The sequence below is a fragment of the Zalophus californianus genome, chromosome 8 (genome assembly GCF_009762305.2).
Source record: "Zalophus californianus isolate mZalCal1 chromosome 8, mZalCal1.pri.v2, whole genome shotgun sequence".
Classification (NCBI taxonomy): Eukaryota; Metazoa; Chordata; class Mammalia; order Carnivora; family Otariidae; genus Zalophus; species Zalophus californianus.
In genome coordinates this window covers 48,472,448-48,487,550 of record NC_045602.1, presented here as the reverse complement: position 1 = coordinate 48,487,550, position 15,103 = coordinate 48,472,448, and the positions used below count along the sequence as shown (strand labels likewise).

The following is a 15,103-nucleotide window of genomic DNA, read 5'->3' as shown; positions in this document are numbered from 1 at the left end:
ACAATGGAAGTTAAGTATACGTTTCAAATGTTTGGTGGCAATAGTCTAAGTCAGGCTAGGAATAATTTCATCAGTGGAACCAGACAACTCCAAAATTGTTGGTTACAACCCCATGAGTCTATCTTTATCCCAAGAGGAACTCATCAATGGGCCTGGGATTTCCCCCAAATCACTTGGTGAAAGCTCGTTCCTTTTGTGGGCAGTGACTGGCCAACATCTTGTGTTATGACTGGTTTTCTAGACTACCATGATGACCAACCCTTCTCCAGAAGGGAAGATTTTTTTCTTCGGGTGAGTTAATACATGGACTAGCTTATATAGTCTCTTCTTGTTGGTCTAAGAGTTGTTTTTCAACTTTAAAGTAAGTTTAATGCTAATTATATTAAGAACATATTGTGATCCAGACATCTACCTAACAACTTTATTTATGGATTGTCTGAGTTTAATCCATACAGCAACCAAGTGAGGTAGGTATACTAAATCCTAGTACCAAGAAGTAAACTGGTAAAAGCAGAGAGAAGATACTCAAAATCTGACAGCTAATACATGTCAGACCCTAATTTTGCCTGAATTTGCTTCAGATTGATTTCTGCTAACCACCTTTTCCTATCTCCTTTGACCTACAGCAATGGTTCTCAAACTTGAACAATCATCAGACTCACATGGAAGATTGCTTAAAGCACAGATTGCTGGGCTCCACCCCCAGAGTTTATGGTTCAGTTTGGGGTGGGGCCTGAGAATCTGCATTTTTAACACATTCCCAGGTAGTGCTGATGCTGCCGATCCAGAGACCACACTTTGAAAACTTTTTTTTTTTTAGGTTAGCAATATCTCTCTTTTGGAGTACTTTCCTGCCTCCTATTCATTTTCTTTTCTTTTTTTTTTTTTTAAAGGAGAAACTATTTTTATTTATTTATTATTATTATTTTTAAAGAGTTTATTTATTTATTTCAGAGAGAGAGAGAATGAGAGATAGAAAGCACGAGAGGGAAGAGGGTCAGAGGGAGAAGCAGACTCCCTGCCGAGCAGAGAGCCCGATGTGGGACTCGATCCCGGGACTCCAGGATCACGACCTGAGCTGAAGGCAGTCGCTTAACCAACTGAGCCACCCAGGCGCCCCTCCTATTCATTTTCTAAGTGCAACTAAAATGACCCTTCTAATTTTCCTTGGAAATATTTAGAGTGTCAGGCACCATACTAGGCATAGAGGATGAAATAATAAGCAATAACCTGAAGTGGGGCATTTGCCTGGAACACTTTCTTTCCCTGGCTGAATACCATGTGATGTTGTTCATGTTCTCCTTTTTGTGGGTATGAAACACAGAAGTAATATAACTGAAGTTCTATTCCTGGAATCAGCCCACAAAATGGTTGAGGCAGCTCTGTGCTCTTTGATTTTGCTCTGTGTAGTTGTTTGGTGGAATAATTAAAACTATAGCTTCTTCTTCACTCTGAGATAATGTCAGAGTGAACTGATGGGTTTTTGGGTAAGCAGGAATACGGGAGAAGGCGATAAGATTCTTTAGGCTCATTCTCCTAGTTTTGTAAAACTCTACAAAACCATTTTTCATCCTTAGAAGGGTGGGACAACAGGAATGACTTGGAAATGTTTACAAAGTCCTGCCTGCCTCCTGTGAAAGTCTATCTTTTATTTCTCTGCCCCTACCCTATAGGTCCAGTCCCAGCAAGAGTGATGATCAAACTGTTCTGGGCTTAGTTAGCCCAGGAAAATCCTCACCACTACTGGTCACAATTATCTTAGTCTTTCCTCCCTTTCCCTCTTCTCTTAAAGTCTCCTTTTTGGGTAGGCAGAAAAAGTCTAAAGTTTAGCTAATCTGAAACTTTGGTTGTGTTATTCCTTGTTATTATAGGATAAATTCTGTTCTAATCAAGGAAGCTGGAATTAAATATTAAACACTGTTTCTCCTCGTGACATCTTGAATTCTGTCCTCAAAACATGGCCCTCTTTTCTCAGGCTGATGTAACAGCTCATGTATCTTCAAGTGGCCAAGTAGAGTACATGGGGTGCAGGCTACAGAGGTTATTTTGGGTGTTTTTTTGTTTATTTGTTTTTTGTTTTTGAGGGGGTTGTTTTTGTTTTGAGCATTTGATTTTTATCGCGGGGTCAACTGAAAACTATGGAAAACTTTAAACTGGGCAAAGACAAGGACAAGGTATGTATGGTATGTATGTCTGAGCCATCTTTTGGGTTGCTACTTGGAGAAGAACTGGAGGGACCTGGAGGAAGGAAGACCAATGAGAAGACAGGTGCAGTGGTTTGCAATGATCCTGAGGAGAAAGAATGGTGACCTGGATTAGAGATATGGATGACAGGATGAGAAAGTATAAGGATTCTTGAGATCTTTTATGGTGCCAGGTGTAGTTTTAGGAATTTTACCTAAGGAGAGACAGGGAGACATCAAAGATGGCACCAAGGTTTTTGGTGTTAAGCACTGGATTGGATGTCGAAGCCATTACTCGAGATAGCCAATAGTGGGGAGGTGGTTTGGAGGTGAACATAGTGTATTCAATATGGACATGGTGAGTTTGAGGTACTTTGGGACATTAATTCAACGGGAATGACCAAGTAATTAATGATCACATTACTCTTGAGTGTGAAATCCTGTCAGTGGCTCACCACTGTCAAGGGTACAAATTCCAAATCTCTTAGCAAGACATAATTTACCCTTTTCAGTTTCATCTCTGCCACCTATCCCCAGGCACAGTTGCCCATCCCAAACTCAATTTTAGCTTTTTATTTATTTTTTTCAAGTACTCTCTACAACCACCGTGAAACTGGAGCTTACAACTGGAGGTCAAGAATCAAGTCACATGCTCTATGACTGAGCCAGGCTGGAGTCCCCAGTTTTAGCTTCTTAAAAGAGTAATGCTCTCTGTAGTCTCAAAGACCCTGTGCCACCTGTTCTTTCAGGAACTATTTTCTTTTCCTTTTCTTGCATTCAACACAGAGTGAGGGCCAGGTAGCTGGGAAGTGCTGGGATAAAATAGTGGGCAAAAGATGAACTCATCCGTCCATGTACTCTTGGAGGAGGGTAATGTCGGAACTAGACAATAATCCAATAATTACACAAGTAATTAAAAAATTAAATTAAATTAAAAATTGAATTGCAGATTATATCAGAGGTGCTAATGGAAGGTACCGAATAAGGTTAAGAACTTATAACGGGGTTTTGAAGTAGTTAAGCATGAGAAAGTGAAGACAGAATTGATTCAAAGGAGGAAGAAAGTTTTCTAGGCTGAGAGAACACCCCCATGGAGGGGTGAAACTTGGCACATTGCGGGGAACTAGAGAAATACGCGCTTTCCCTAAAATACTTAGGCCGGGGTTGGGGGTTATTGGGGAGAGTGGAGAGGAAGTGGGGAAGTCTGGGCTATTTTGTCCCATAGCAGCCACCATCCAACCTCAGGTAGCCGCGACCTCGTCGCGCTGATTATTGGGAACTGTAGTCTTGACCACAGCGAACAGGCATGGCGGCCTCCATTGTAGGGGCCTGCGGGGCTGCAATGGACTTGTCCCGAGGCTTTCGAGCCGCCAGGGCACTGCTCCCTGCGCCAGCCTCCATCGCCTGGCGTAAGTGGAGCGGGGCTTGCAAGCCGGGGCCAAGAAGGAGCTCAGGGCCAGGTTCGAGGGAGGCGAGCCTAGAAGTCAGGGCAACCCTCGTGGGACCGCGAGTTGGGGGAGATTGCAGGGCTCCGCGGGAGCTCAAGGCGAGCACTGTTGACTTCTGTCACCCGCATTGCAGGGGCCCGCGTGGGGCCGGGCCGGCCGCAGAGCACCGGACCTTCTGAGCCCGGCGCGTTTAAGCCGCCGCCGAAACCAGTCATCGTGGACAAGCGCCGTCCCCCGCTTCAGGAAAGGAGGTGAGGCCCAGGCCTGGGCAGCATTTTGGGTGTGTGCGCTCACGAACCTCCCTTTGCTTTGGAGATCTCGGCTGTAAAGCCGAGCTGGAACTCTTTGAGCTTGTGTGCGGGATTCATGAGGCTTATATGCAGAGCGCTACCGACTCAGGTTTGTCTTCCTCGTTTCTCCCAAGCCAGCGTTGAACTTTCTCTGCAGTCCTACTAAATCAGAACTTCAACCAAGGATTCCCCCGATTTGAAGCTCTTTGCTCCGGCATTTAGCCTGGACTGAGAATTTTTCTCGGAAGCACATCGTATTTATTCTGTTTAAGGAGCCGAACATTCCTTGCCTCGGTAGAAATGGATTGGCCAGAACTCACCAGTTTTCCCAGCTCCCATGTTTCAGTTTCCTGAAAATGCGATACATTGATAAATTTTCCGCTAATTTGCTTCTTAAATTTGCTTTTCAAAACAGGTTTAAAAGCCTGGCCCACTTTAATGAATGATGGTAACTTTGGAGGTACCTGTAAATTTAGATGACCTAGGATTTGCACAAAGTGTAGAACTTTATAGCAACCTTATTAAAAAGCCAATTTTAGCGGAAAAAATTTGGTGTGATTTTAGGCTTTCTGAAAGGGCCCTTCCTTGTTGATTGGATTATGTCTACGTGCCTTTGTGTTTAACATGGCAAATATCCTGTTTAAGTTGAAATAACACTGAATTTATGGAAGCTAGAGATTCAGAAAAGATTTCCTTATACAACCTTTTTTAAGGCGGGAAAGGAATATCTCTCTTGAATGGCAAAACTTCATACCATTCAGTTAAATGGGAATGTAAATCGTGTAACTACTTTGGGAAACAGTTGGACAAAATTTAGTAAGTTTGAGGTTGTGTGTATCTTTCCATCTGGTTGGTACACAACTTAAAATATGAACAAAAATAATAAAGCAAGTAATATGTGCAAGGAGACATGTAAGGGAATGAACATAAAGATATCCATTAGTAGGTGAATAGGAAAAATACATTTATGTAATAGAGTATGTATACGGTGGTGAAAAACAAATGAACTAGAGCTAACATGGATAAACTTCACAAAAAGATGTGTGGAAAAAAAGCAACCTGCAGAAGAATTGATACAGTATGACAACATTTTTATATTGCCTAGACATACATGCATATGTAAAATATAAAATTTACAGGGGAAATTCTCCACTTTCACAGAGCAATCAAACCTAGCTTCCCCAGTAGCCATACAAGCTGACCTTATATACCTCCTGATGTGATAGAATAAGATGATCACATCATCACCTCTGTAATATTTTTACCCAAAATGTTTAACCTCGGTCTAGGCTTGTGGAAACAATGAACAAATCCAGAATCCAGGGATGGTCTATAATACAATGGGCTTTGACTCTTCAGAAAAGTCAGTGTTCTAAAAATACAAAGATGAGGAATAGTACTAGTTTAAGAGACTAGAGAGTAATATCCAGATGTAATGTGTGAAGCTTGTTAGTTTGGATTGAGTAACAAACAGCTATAAAAGACCTTTTCCAGGACAGTTGGATACTATGAGTTTAAATAGGTTTAAATTAGTTTAAATGCAAACTACATGTTAGATTATATTATTGAATTAATGCAGAAATTCTTAGATATCATACATGTAGCAGAAAGTTCCTATTCTTAGAAGCTTTCTAAAGTATTCAGGGATGAAACACCTTGCTGTTTGACATTTTCAAATAGTTCAGGAAAAAATTATATGTATATATGAAACAAGTATGTCAAAATCTTGGCAATTGGTGAAACAAGGTGAAGTATATATGGGTGTTCATTATATTACCATTTCAGTTTTTTGGTGGCTTTAATAATTTTCAAAGGAGGTAATTGAGTGTTGGGGATCATCATCATCAAAAAGACATGACCACTGGGGCACCTGGGTGGCTCAGTCAGTTAAACATCTGACTTCTGCTCAGGTCTTGATCTTGGGGTCCTGGGATCCAGCCCTGCATCGGGCTCCCTGCTCAGCAGGGAGCCTCCTTCTCCCTCTGCCTCTGCCACTCCCCAGCTCGTGCTCTCTCTCTGTCTCTCAAATAAATAAATAAAACCTTAAAAAAAAAACCGACATGACCACTGATTGATCTGTGGGCTGGGTGCCACCTCCTCACCCCCTCTCCTGTCCTTGGAATGTGGGTTCTGCTTGCCTTTCCTGCTCCCAGAGGCAGCTCCAAAGACCTAGCCTTGAGATGTGATGATGTGTTGAAATGACTACATGGTATATATGACTGAGCCCTCTTAGGGCCTCTTTATACATTTTTAAGATTAGGCAGTGGGTATGGGGATCGATTTGTCCTGCTGCCGCCCCAAGACAAGCCCGTATGTTAAGTTCCCTTTGCTGTTATTGAAACTGCCACCTACCCACCTGGAGTGGCCTGCTTCTTTCTTCAGTATCTCTTTGCCCTTAAGAGTATGGGGGCCAGTTTCAGAGTACACCTGGGAACTCCTTAGAGACTGGTGACTCAACTTTAAGGAAAAGGAAGAAACGCATAGGAATAATCATCACCAAATTTAATGAATTACGCCATAGTAATTAACTGAGGGGAGGGACGGGTGCATTGGGGCTTCAGGTATATTGATAATTTATTTCTTGGGATGGGTAATAAGGACATGAATTTTCATTGTAATGTCATTTATACCTTAAAGAAGTTAGCTTAGAGAAGTTAAGGAAGAGAATAGGGAGATTACTTTTTAAAGCTAGTTTGCAGTTAATGATTTCTAGGTTTATATTTTTCCAGTGTTATTTCTTTTCACAAATACAACTCAATGTAAGGCCTGTGGTTTATAGCCATGGGTTTTGTAGTCTGACAGACATGCCTACATCTAAATCTTGACTTGATAAGTTTGTAGCTAATATAACAATAGGTCAGTTATTTACCTTCTCCAAGCTTCATTTTCATCTGTGAAAAGGAGATTGTGACCCCATACCTGTCTGATTGTTGTAAGGATTAATTTATGCTCTCGGCTTTCATAAACCCTTAAATACAATGCCAGGTGAGTACTTGGGAATTGTTAGCTATTTTCATGAGCATTGACAACAATTTTAGAAATAAATAATTGACTTTTCTTTAGAGAAGAAAGAATAAAACATGTCAACATCATAGTCTTTCGTTTTTTTGGTAAAGCAACAGTTTCTCTTTTAAGTTTGCCTTTCATTTTTTTTATTTCTATTTTTCACAGATTCCTGAGTCCCGAATTTATTCCTCCAAGGGGAAGAACAAATGCTTTGAAATTTAAAATAGAAAGAAAAGATATGTTAGAAAGGAGAAAAATACTTCATATTCCAGAGTTCTATGTTGGTCAGTAAGAGCTGGATGCTTTTATTATTAGTGGTGGGAGGGGCTCGTTTTTGATATAGAAATTCATATAGATATATGAAAATAGAGAATATTGTTTTCCACCTCTCTGGTTTTTGCCCAAATGGGGTCCTTCCTAATATATTAAAATATTTAGGAAGTTATGAGTTTACCTAGACATGCTGTTTGTGTGTTTCTGCATGTCACGTCAAAGCTCACTTCTCCTCTGACTGTGTAGGAAGCATACTTCGTGTTACCACAGCCGACCCATACGCCAGTGGAAAAACCAGCCAGTTTCTGGGGATCTGTATCCAGAGATCAGGAGCAGGCCTCGGAGCCACTTTTATCCTTAGAAATACTATCGAAGGACAAGGTGGGTTTCATTGCGTTAGTTTGATTTTCTGGAAGGTGTTCTCTCAGGATTCCATTTTGCGTTCTGCATCCTGGGATGAGACACCTGGGACTGCCGTGGAGCCTGGGGCCTGAGAGCGGACCGGACGGAGGCTGCTGGATCCACGGTCAGTGCGGCGCTCTCCTGTGAGGGCAGCTTCTGGCGCAGCCCAGTGACCAGCAGACCTGTCAGCCTCTGGCCGCATCACAGGAGGAGGCAGGAGACTGGACACAGTGGGGGGACATTCATTGGTGGAGTAAATAACCCATGAGAATGTTAAGATAAACACAGTGATGTCTGTATGAGTCACTTCTTCCTAAAATGGATGCCCCCATTTTGTTTTATATTGCGACGGTCACCACAGTAGATACTGTTTGATACGAATTGGAGGAATCTTTAAAAAGGCAAAATTTGTTTCTTATGCCGAGTAAGACAGAGGCCCAAGTGGCAAAATTCTAGAAAGATTATGAATCAAAATGGCAGTACAGTAAAGTTTTCATACTCCAAAGTTGTGTGTTTCATGATCCCCAACAGTGAAGTATTATATTCAAGGAAATTAAACAGTGAGAACAGTGACTCTTCCTTATCTGGTTGTGGCCCGTGGTGCCCTGCGTGGAGGGGCTCAGCAGGACTAGACTGGTTGCAGAAATGTGTGCCTTCCATCAGGTCAGGTGCTCGGAGAAGTTTGTAACAGACATGAGCACACATGTGAATTAGACCTTGGTTTGATCTTTCTTAAAGTTGAGATAATAGTAGTTTCTACCTCCCAGGGTTGTGGTCAGCTGTGTGTGATACTATATATGAAGTACTGGACATTGAATCCTCCAGAGATGTTCACTCCCTGTTGCCCTCTCCTAAAGTATTTTCAGGGGACAGGTAGTGGCGGGGGGACAACAACAAAAAATAAAGTACTTTTGACTACTGCAACCTGCCTTGACCTTCCCCCTTGATACTCCTTTCTTTGGTGGTTCTTTTCAGTCCATTGGCTTTAAATACCATCCATATGACGATAAGCCTCAAAGGGAACTGACCCTTTCCAAGTTCCAGATTTGCACATACAACTAGCTTTTTGACATTTCCAACTGGATGTCTTTTAAGCATGAGACAAGTTCGGAATAGAATTCTGTGTCCCCTCACAGTGTGTTCCTTTCCGTTTTTTTTTTTTTTTTTAAGATTTTATTTATTTATTTGACAGAGACACAGCGAGAGAGGGAACACAAGCAGGGGGAGTGGGAGAGGGAGAAGCAGGCTTCCCGCGGAGCAGGGAGCCCGATGTGGGGCTCGATCCCAGCACCCTGGGATCGTGACCTGAGCTGAAGACAGATGCTTAACTGACTGAGCCACCCAGGTGCCGCCCTCTTTTTTCTATGTCCAGAAACACCTGCACTGCCCACCCATTTACTGAAACCGAAAATTGAGGAGCTATAAATATAGCTTATTAATAGCTTATAAATAGTTTGTTTATTCTCTTTCCCACATCCAGTCAATCAGTTTTTCTTGACTTAATCTCCAAAAAATATGTCCCAGTTTTTATTTCTCCCATCTCCATGGCCACCACTCCCGTCCATGCCACCACTGCCCCCTGCCGGCAGCTGTGCTGTATTTCAGGTTTACTTTCCTAGCCCACTAACTTACTAGGCTCCAGCCAGAAGGACCTTTTTCTGTTTTTTCCCCAGTATGGCAAATTTGTTAAGACCCCAGGGCCTTTACATTTGCTGTCCTTTCTGCCTGGAGCTTTCTTGTCTATTTATAGTTTCCGTTTATTTATTTATTTTAAGATTTTTAAGTAATCTCTCCACCCAATGTGGGGCTCAAACCTAAAACCCGGAGCAAGAGTCGCATGTTCTACTGACTGAGCCAGCCAGGTGCCCCTATCACGTCAGTTTAGATCATCTTCAGAGAGGCTTTCCCTGACTGTTCTTTTTATATACTACTTATTCCCCAGCCACATGTCATCACTGTTTGTCTTGACTCTATGAAATTAGCTGGAATTATGAATTGTAAATGAAATAATGGTGTGTTTATTGTTTGTCATCCACTAGAATGTCAGCTTTATGAGAGGAAAAGGATCTTAACCTACTTTGGGTTTGCTCTAGGTATAGTTCCTAAATGCCTCGTACCTGGAGCAGGTGTATAGTAAATCCTGGTTTAAATCCTGGTGTTTAATAGTAGATGTTAATGCTGATGATATATATTTGTAGTTCTCTTGGGGTTCTTTCAGGAAACCTGAGAATATGCTCTTTCCCTCTAGTGTTTGACACTACAGAGGATGTATCTTAAGCTGTTCCTAGCTTGCTTCACATGGAGAGCCCCAGCATGTTTTAAACCCAGGCCATCCTTAAGAGGGGCTTCTAAACCAAAGTTAGAACTTAAAATTTTATTTACCCTTTTTACATCATCAATCCTGTTGCCCTTAATGCAGAAGAATAAGTTTTACTTAAGTAATTGGGAAATAAACAAGAACATGACAGAAGAATTTACTCAAACTTTCTCCAAGTTAATACTATCAGAAGTGAAGAATGTATGCCTGTTTATAGAAGACATTTTTCTTTAGATTATCATTGTAACTCAGATTTTTTTCACTTTTAAATCTACACGGACTTTATTTCTTTTTCTTTTGATAATCTTCATCTTAAAAATGACAAATTTATGTCACAGTTCCTCTGTGCAAAACTCTATGCCAGTTCCATTATGAAATAGTTTTTACTGTTGTGTGAGGCATATGCAGACATATGGGTTCAGATTGTAAGAATATATTTTCTCTTTTTAGGTGTTGAGATTTGCTTTGAACTTTATAATCCTCGAATCCAGGAGATCCAAGTGGTGAAATTAGAGAAACGGCTGGATGATAGTTTGCTATACTTACGAGATGCCCTTCCCGAGTATAGCACTTTGGACATGAATATGAAGCCGGTAGTACATGGACCTAGCCACGATGTTCCTGTGAATCAGGTATAAGTTGTACTTTTGGAACTGAAAGTTCTCTATACAATAAGAAAGAGTCATCTTAACGAAAGCTTTGAGAAGAATTTTTGCTTGTGACTATCAGCCTAAATTATTATTATTTTTTTATATCTTCTGTAGCTGAAAGTAAAAATGAAGCCTAAACCCTGGTCCAAGCGCTGGGAACGTCCAAAATTTAATATTAAAGGCATCAGATTTGATCTCTGTTTAACTGAAGAGCAAATCAAAGAAGCTCAGAAGTGGAGTCAGCCGTGGCTTGAGTTTGATATGATGAGGGAATATGATACCTCAAAAATTGAAGCTGCAATATGGGATGAAATTGAAGAATCGAAAAAGTCCTGATTCTGAGAATCAGTTTGGTTATTTGCAGAGGGGATACTGCCTCCCGGAGGATTTATTTAAAGACCAATTTAATTTCATATATGAGGACATAGTCATTAAATCAACTAAACGTTCATTAGTTTATGAGTACTGTTGTAAAAAAAATAAGATGAGCACACCAGTTTATTACTTTAGAGTTTAATCATTACCAAAATGCTCTTCATTGAGCCTGGATCCTGAACACAGAAGTGGTAGGATGATTTTTTAAGTTTGTGAAATCAATTATAAGTACAAGAAAGTGGATGATATGAAGAGTAGTAATAAAGTGAACATTGATGTGCCCACCTCAGGGTAAGAGGTAGAAGATTTAGTAATCTCTAAGAAGGTTAAGAAATAGAACATTTACTCGGATTTGAGTAGACCCTTGTGTGTCTGCAATTGCACCCTTCTCCCGTTCCTCAGATATAAGCACTGTCAGGGGCGCCTGGGTGGCTCAGTTGGTTAAGTGACTGCCTTCGGCTCGGGTCATGATCCTGGAGTCCCGGGATCGAGTCCCACATCGGGCTCCCTGCTCAGCAGGGAGTCTGCTTCTCCCTCTGACCGTCTTCCCTCTCGTGCTCTCTATCTCCCATTCTCTCTCTCTCAAATAAATAAATAAATAAAATCTTAAAAAAAAAAAAAGATATAAGCACTATCCTGACCGTGTCAATCATTCTCTTGCGTTTCTTTTAGTTTATGACGTACATATACATTCTAAAACAATGTACCTAGTTTGGGGAAACCTATTGGCAGATACAAAAGGACAACATCATTATTATGTGGAGGCTTCAGGGAGGATGTAGCAGTCTTTCAGTCATAGTCTGGCTGCGTTTTCCCCGAGAGCATACAAAGTCGCTTTGAGGCGGTTCATGGCCAAGGTCGTGAGTGAATCCTGCTTAAATAGAAGGCTCACCACGGGCCATCTGGTAGGCTAGAGTGTCAGTAATTGAGGCCTGGCAGAAATGTGGTTGGAGGGAACAGACTGCTCTATATGTTCTGGTTTTCAGCTCATGATGAATCAAACTCCAGCTCATAGGACAGGTCAAAACAATACTTGCGTAGGATAATGTCAGTATACTTGCTGATCCATGTAGCTGAGAATGGAGTGGAAATCTGGCGTGTAAGGACACGGTGAAAACCAGCCTCCAGGTACTTTGAGCTAGACTTCCTGAGCATGCCGTTCCTCGGGTTAGGAAGAGTACAGTACTAGCACAGGTCTTGATGAGGCAACCCTCAACCTGTCTGTCTGAAATCATGCTGTGTGTATCTACCCTCCGGTGCTTGACTCATTGGGGTTTTGCATTCACTTCTCTCCTGTGCTGATTGGTTTTCTGGATTTTTTGTTTTCCATTTTACTGGTTACTAACTTTTGGAGCATATCTTTTGGTAGCTTCTAGGGGAAATATGTATGGAGGTAAATCTTTTGAGACCTTGCATGTCATCATATTTGATACTTTGTAGAATTCTGGGTGGGAAATAATTTTCCTTCAGGATTTTGAACATATTGCTACATTGTCTTGTTTCCAGTTGTGCTGAGAAATCCAAAACTACTTTATTTCTGTTCTTTGTATGTGACTTGAAAGCTTGTAGACTATCGTGCTCCTCAAGGTAATGAAATTTCACAGTGATGGGCCTTGGTGTGGATATATATCTATCCATTATGTTGGGCATTTGATGAATCCTTTCAGTATGCTAACTTGTATCTTTCACTTCAGGGGAATCTTATTCATTGATGATTTCTCTCTTTCAGGGAGCAGTTATTTTGATGTTGGATCTCCAGCACTGGATCTCTATCCCTCCCTCCCCCAACCCCATCTCTGTTTTTTAGCTAATTCGATCTTCCAACTCTTCTTTGCTCTCATATTTCTAAATCTGAAGATTCCTTTTTGATTTCTGAATGTTCCTTTTCTTATATAGTACTTTGTTCTTATTCTGTATCCTTGCCTATGGATTTGTTCCGTTACCATTGAGTATATTCATGATAGTGTTTGTGTGTGTGTGTGTGTGTGTGTTTTTTTTTGAAATTGTTTTTCTGCAGGGTCTGTTTTCTTCAAATTTGTTTCTGTGTGTGTGTGTGTGTGTGTGTGTGTGTTCCTGTTTTAGGCTTTTCCAAGACATTAGGCAATTCTTGGCTGTCTACTTCTGGTTGAACAGTGGACTAAAAAGCTGATTAGGAGCCTTGGACTTCTGAGAAGGGGTTGTTTTCAGGATTATCTGGGTGGACTTTTTTGGGGGGTCCCATCCTCCATATGAATGTCTTGGTTTGGTTAAATTCTCCAGAGTAGAGGCTTCTAGTCTCCTTCCTGGATGGTAAGGATCTGTCTGCTAGTGTCGTGGGAACCTTACGGGAGAAGAAGGGTGGACTTCCTGCCATGGTACATATGTGTGGCCGTCTTGTCCATCCTGCCCCTTCCCTACCAACACACTTCTGGCTTGCTACTCACGCAGTATCTGCAGTACAGAAAACCCTCTTTGGCCAGACAAACCATGGTGAGGAATAGGGGAAGGGATATTAGGGATATACCCTCCAAATAGTTTTCATTAGGTTCTTATTTTAACCACTGTTAAACCCCCGCTGCCGAGGTACTGGATCTGCTGACCGGACAGTTCTGAGCGGTGAATTAAGTGGATTCTCACCTTTCCCCACTGCTGGCTCGATTGGCCTTTCTTGAGTCTGCCAATCAATCCATATGCTTTGTCAACTTTTAGGGTTGTGTTCTGATTGTTTCTTGTCCTGTTCCGTCCCATGGTTTTATGTCTCATTTGTGTGCTTGCAGTGTTTCGTACCGCTTGCATGTTGTCCTGTTTGCTCCTTCCTTGTGGATTTGTCTCTTTCTCTGTGGTATATTTTAATGGTCATTTGAATAACTCATTTGACAAATTAACCTATGTAGCCCTTTTTTTCAATAATAGATGTCCTCTCCAAAAGAAATATTTAGGTATTAACCTTTGGGGTTCTCAACATTCAGCGCATCCTTGATCTTTTCCACAAATAGTTGTTCCGTGGCCATCTGACTGCTTTCAGAAAGCAGCGGATATACCATGTATGTGGATTACTTGCCGAGATAGCTTCTGAAAATAAAATTTTAGCAAGAGTCTGCATTTGATATTTTTCTTCTAACTTGTCAAAAGATAACCATTAAATCCTGTTCATTTTTTACCTCGATAAACACACTTCAACCTTGGCAGAAGAGCAGATGAATGATCCATTTCAAGATCTAAAGCTGTGTAAATACGATCCGCTCATAAGTACACGTCATGCTCATAACAGCACAGCGAGTCATGGTTTTCACTCTGTAAAGTTATCTTTAAAATTCTTGTGAATTTTCCTCCAGAAACAAAGCAAATCTTAATGTATTAAATGCGTATAGGATAAAAACTTTATTGTAAGATATATAACATAAAATTTGCCATTTTAACCATTTTTAAGATGTAGTTTCTGTGGCATTAATTACATTCACAGTGTCGTGTAGCCATCACCACTACCTCTAGAACTTTCTCCTCATCCCAAACAGAAACTCTGTGACCATAAAGTAATAACTATTTCTATCCCCCCCTCCTCCAGGTTCCTGGTAAATCCCACTCTACTCTTAATTTGTCTATTCTAGATACTTCTTTTAAGTGGAATCATACAATATTTGTACTTTGTGTTTGGCTTACTTCACTGAATATGTTTTCAAGATTCATCCATATTGTAACATACCAGAATTTCATTTCATTTTTGGCTAAATAATATTCTGTCATGTAATATACTTTATTTTGTTTATTCATTCACCTGTTGATGAATACTTGGGTTATTTTCACCTTTTGGTTATTGTGAGTAGTGCAGTGAACGCTTACATACACATATCTCTTTGAGCTGCTATTTTCATGTTCTCTTTATACTCCAGGTATATACCCTGGAATGTAATTACTGGTTCATATGTATTTAAATGTTCTTTCCAATTTCTTCTTTAGCCCATTGGTCCTATTTAATTCCTACATATTTGTGAATTTTCCACTTTTCCTTTTGTTACTGATTTCTAGCATCTTTCTGTTATGGTCAGAGAAGATACTTTTAATTTCAATCTTTTTAATTTATTGAAAGTTTTGTAGCCTAACATATGATCTATCCTGGAGAGTGTTCTATGTGTACTTGAGAAAAATGTGTATTGTGTTGTTGGATGGAGTGTTTTATAAA

The 15,103-nt window shown here is 40.7% G+C and overlaps 1 protein-coding gene across 1 annotated transcript; it reads left to right on the top strand.

Annotated features, from left to right (window-relative positions):
* Positions 1–3,467: 3,467 nt before the first annotated feature.
* On the top strand, positions 3,468–11,070 carry MRPL19 (mitochondrial ribosomal protein L19). The gene is made up of 6 exons (XM_027623937.2): positions 3,468–3,592; positions 3,765–3,882; positions 7,093–7,211; positions 7,447–7,581; positions 10,370–10,551; positions 10,684–11,070. The coding sequence occupies exons 1-6, from the start codon at positions 3,490–3,492 to the stop codon at positions 10,903–10,905; spliced, it is 879 nt and encodes a 292-aa protein (XP_027479738.1). The 5' UTR covers positions 3,468–3,489; the 3' UTR covers positions 10,906–11,070.
* Positions 11,071–15,103: the final 4,033 nt, after the last annotated feature.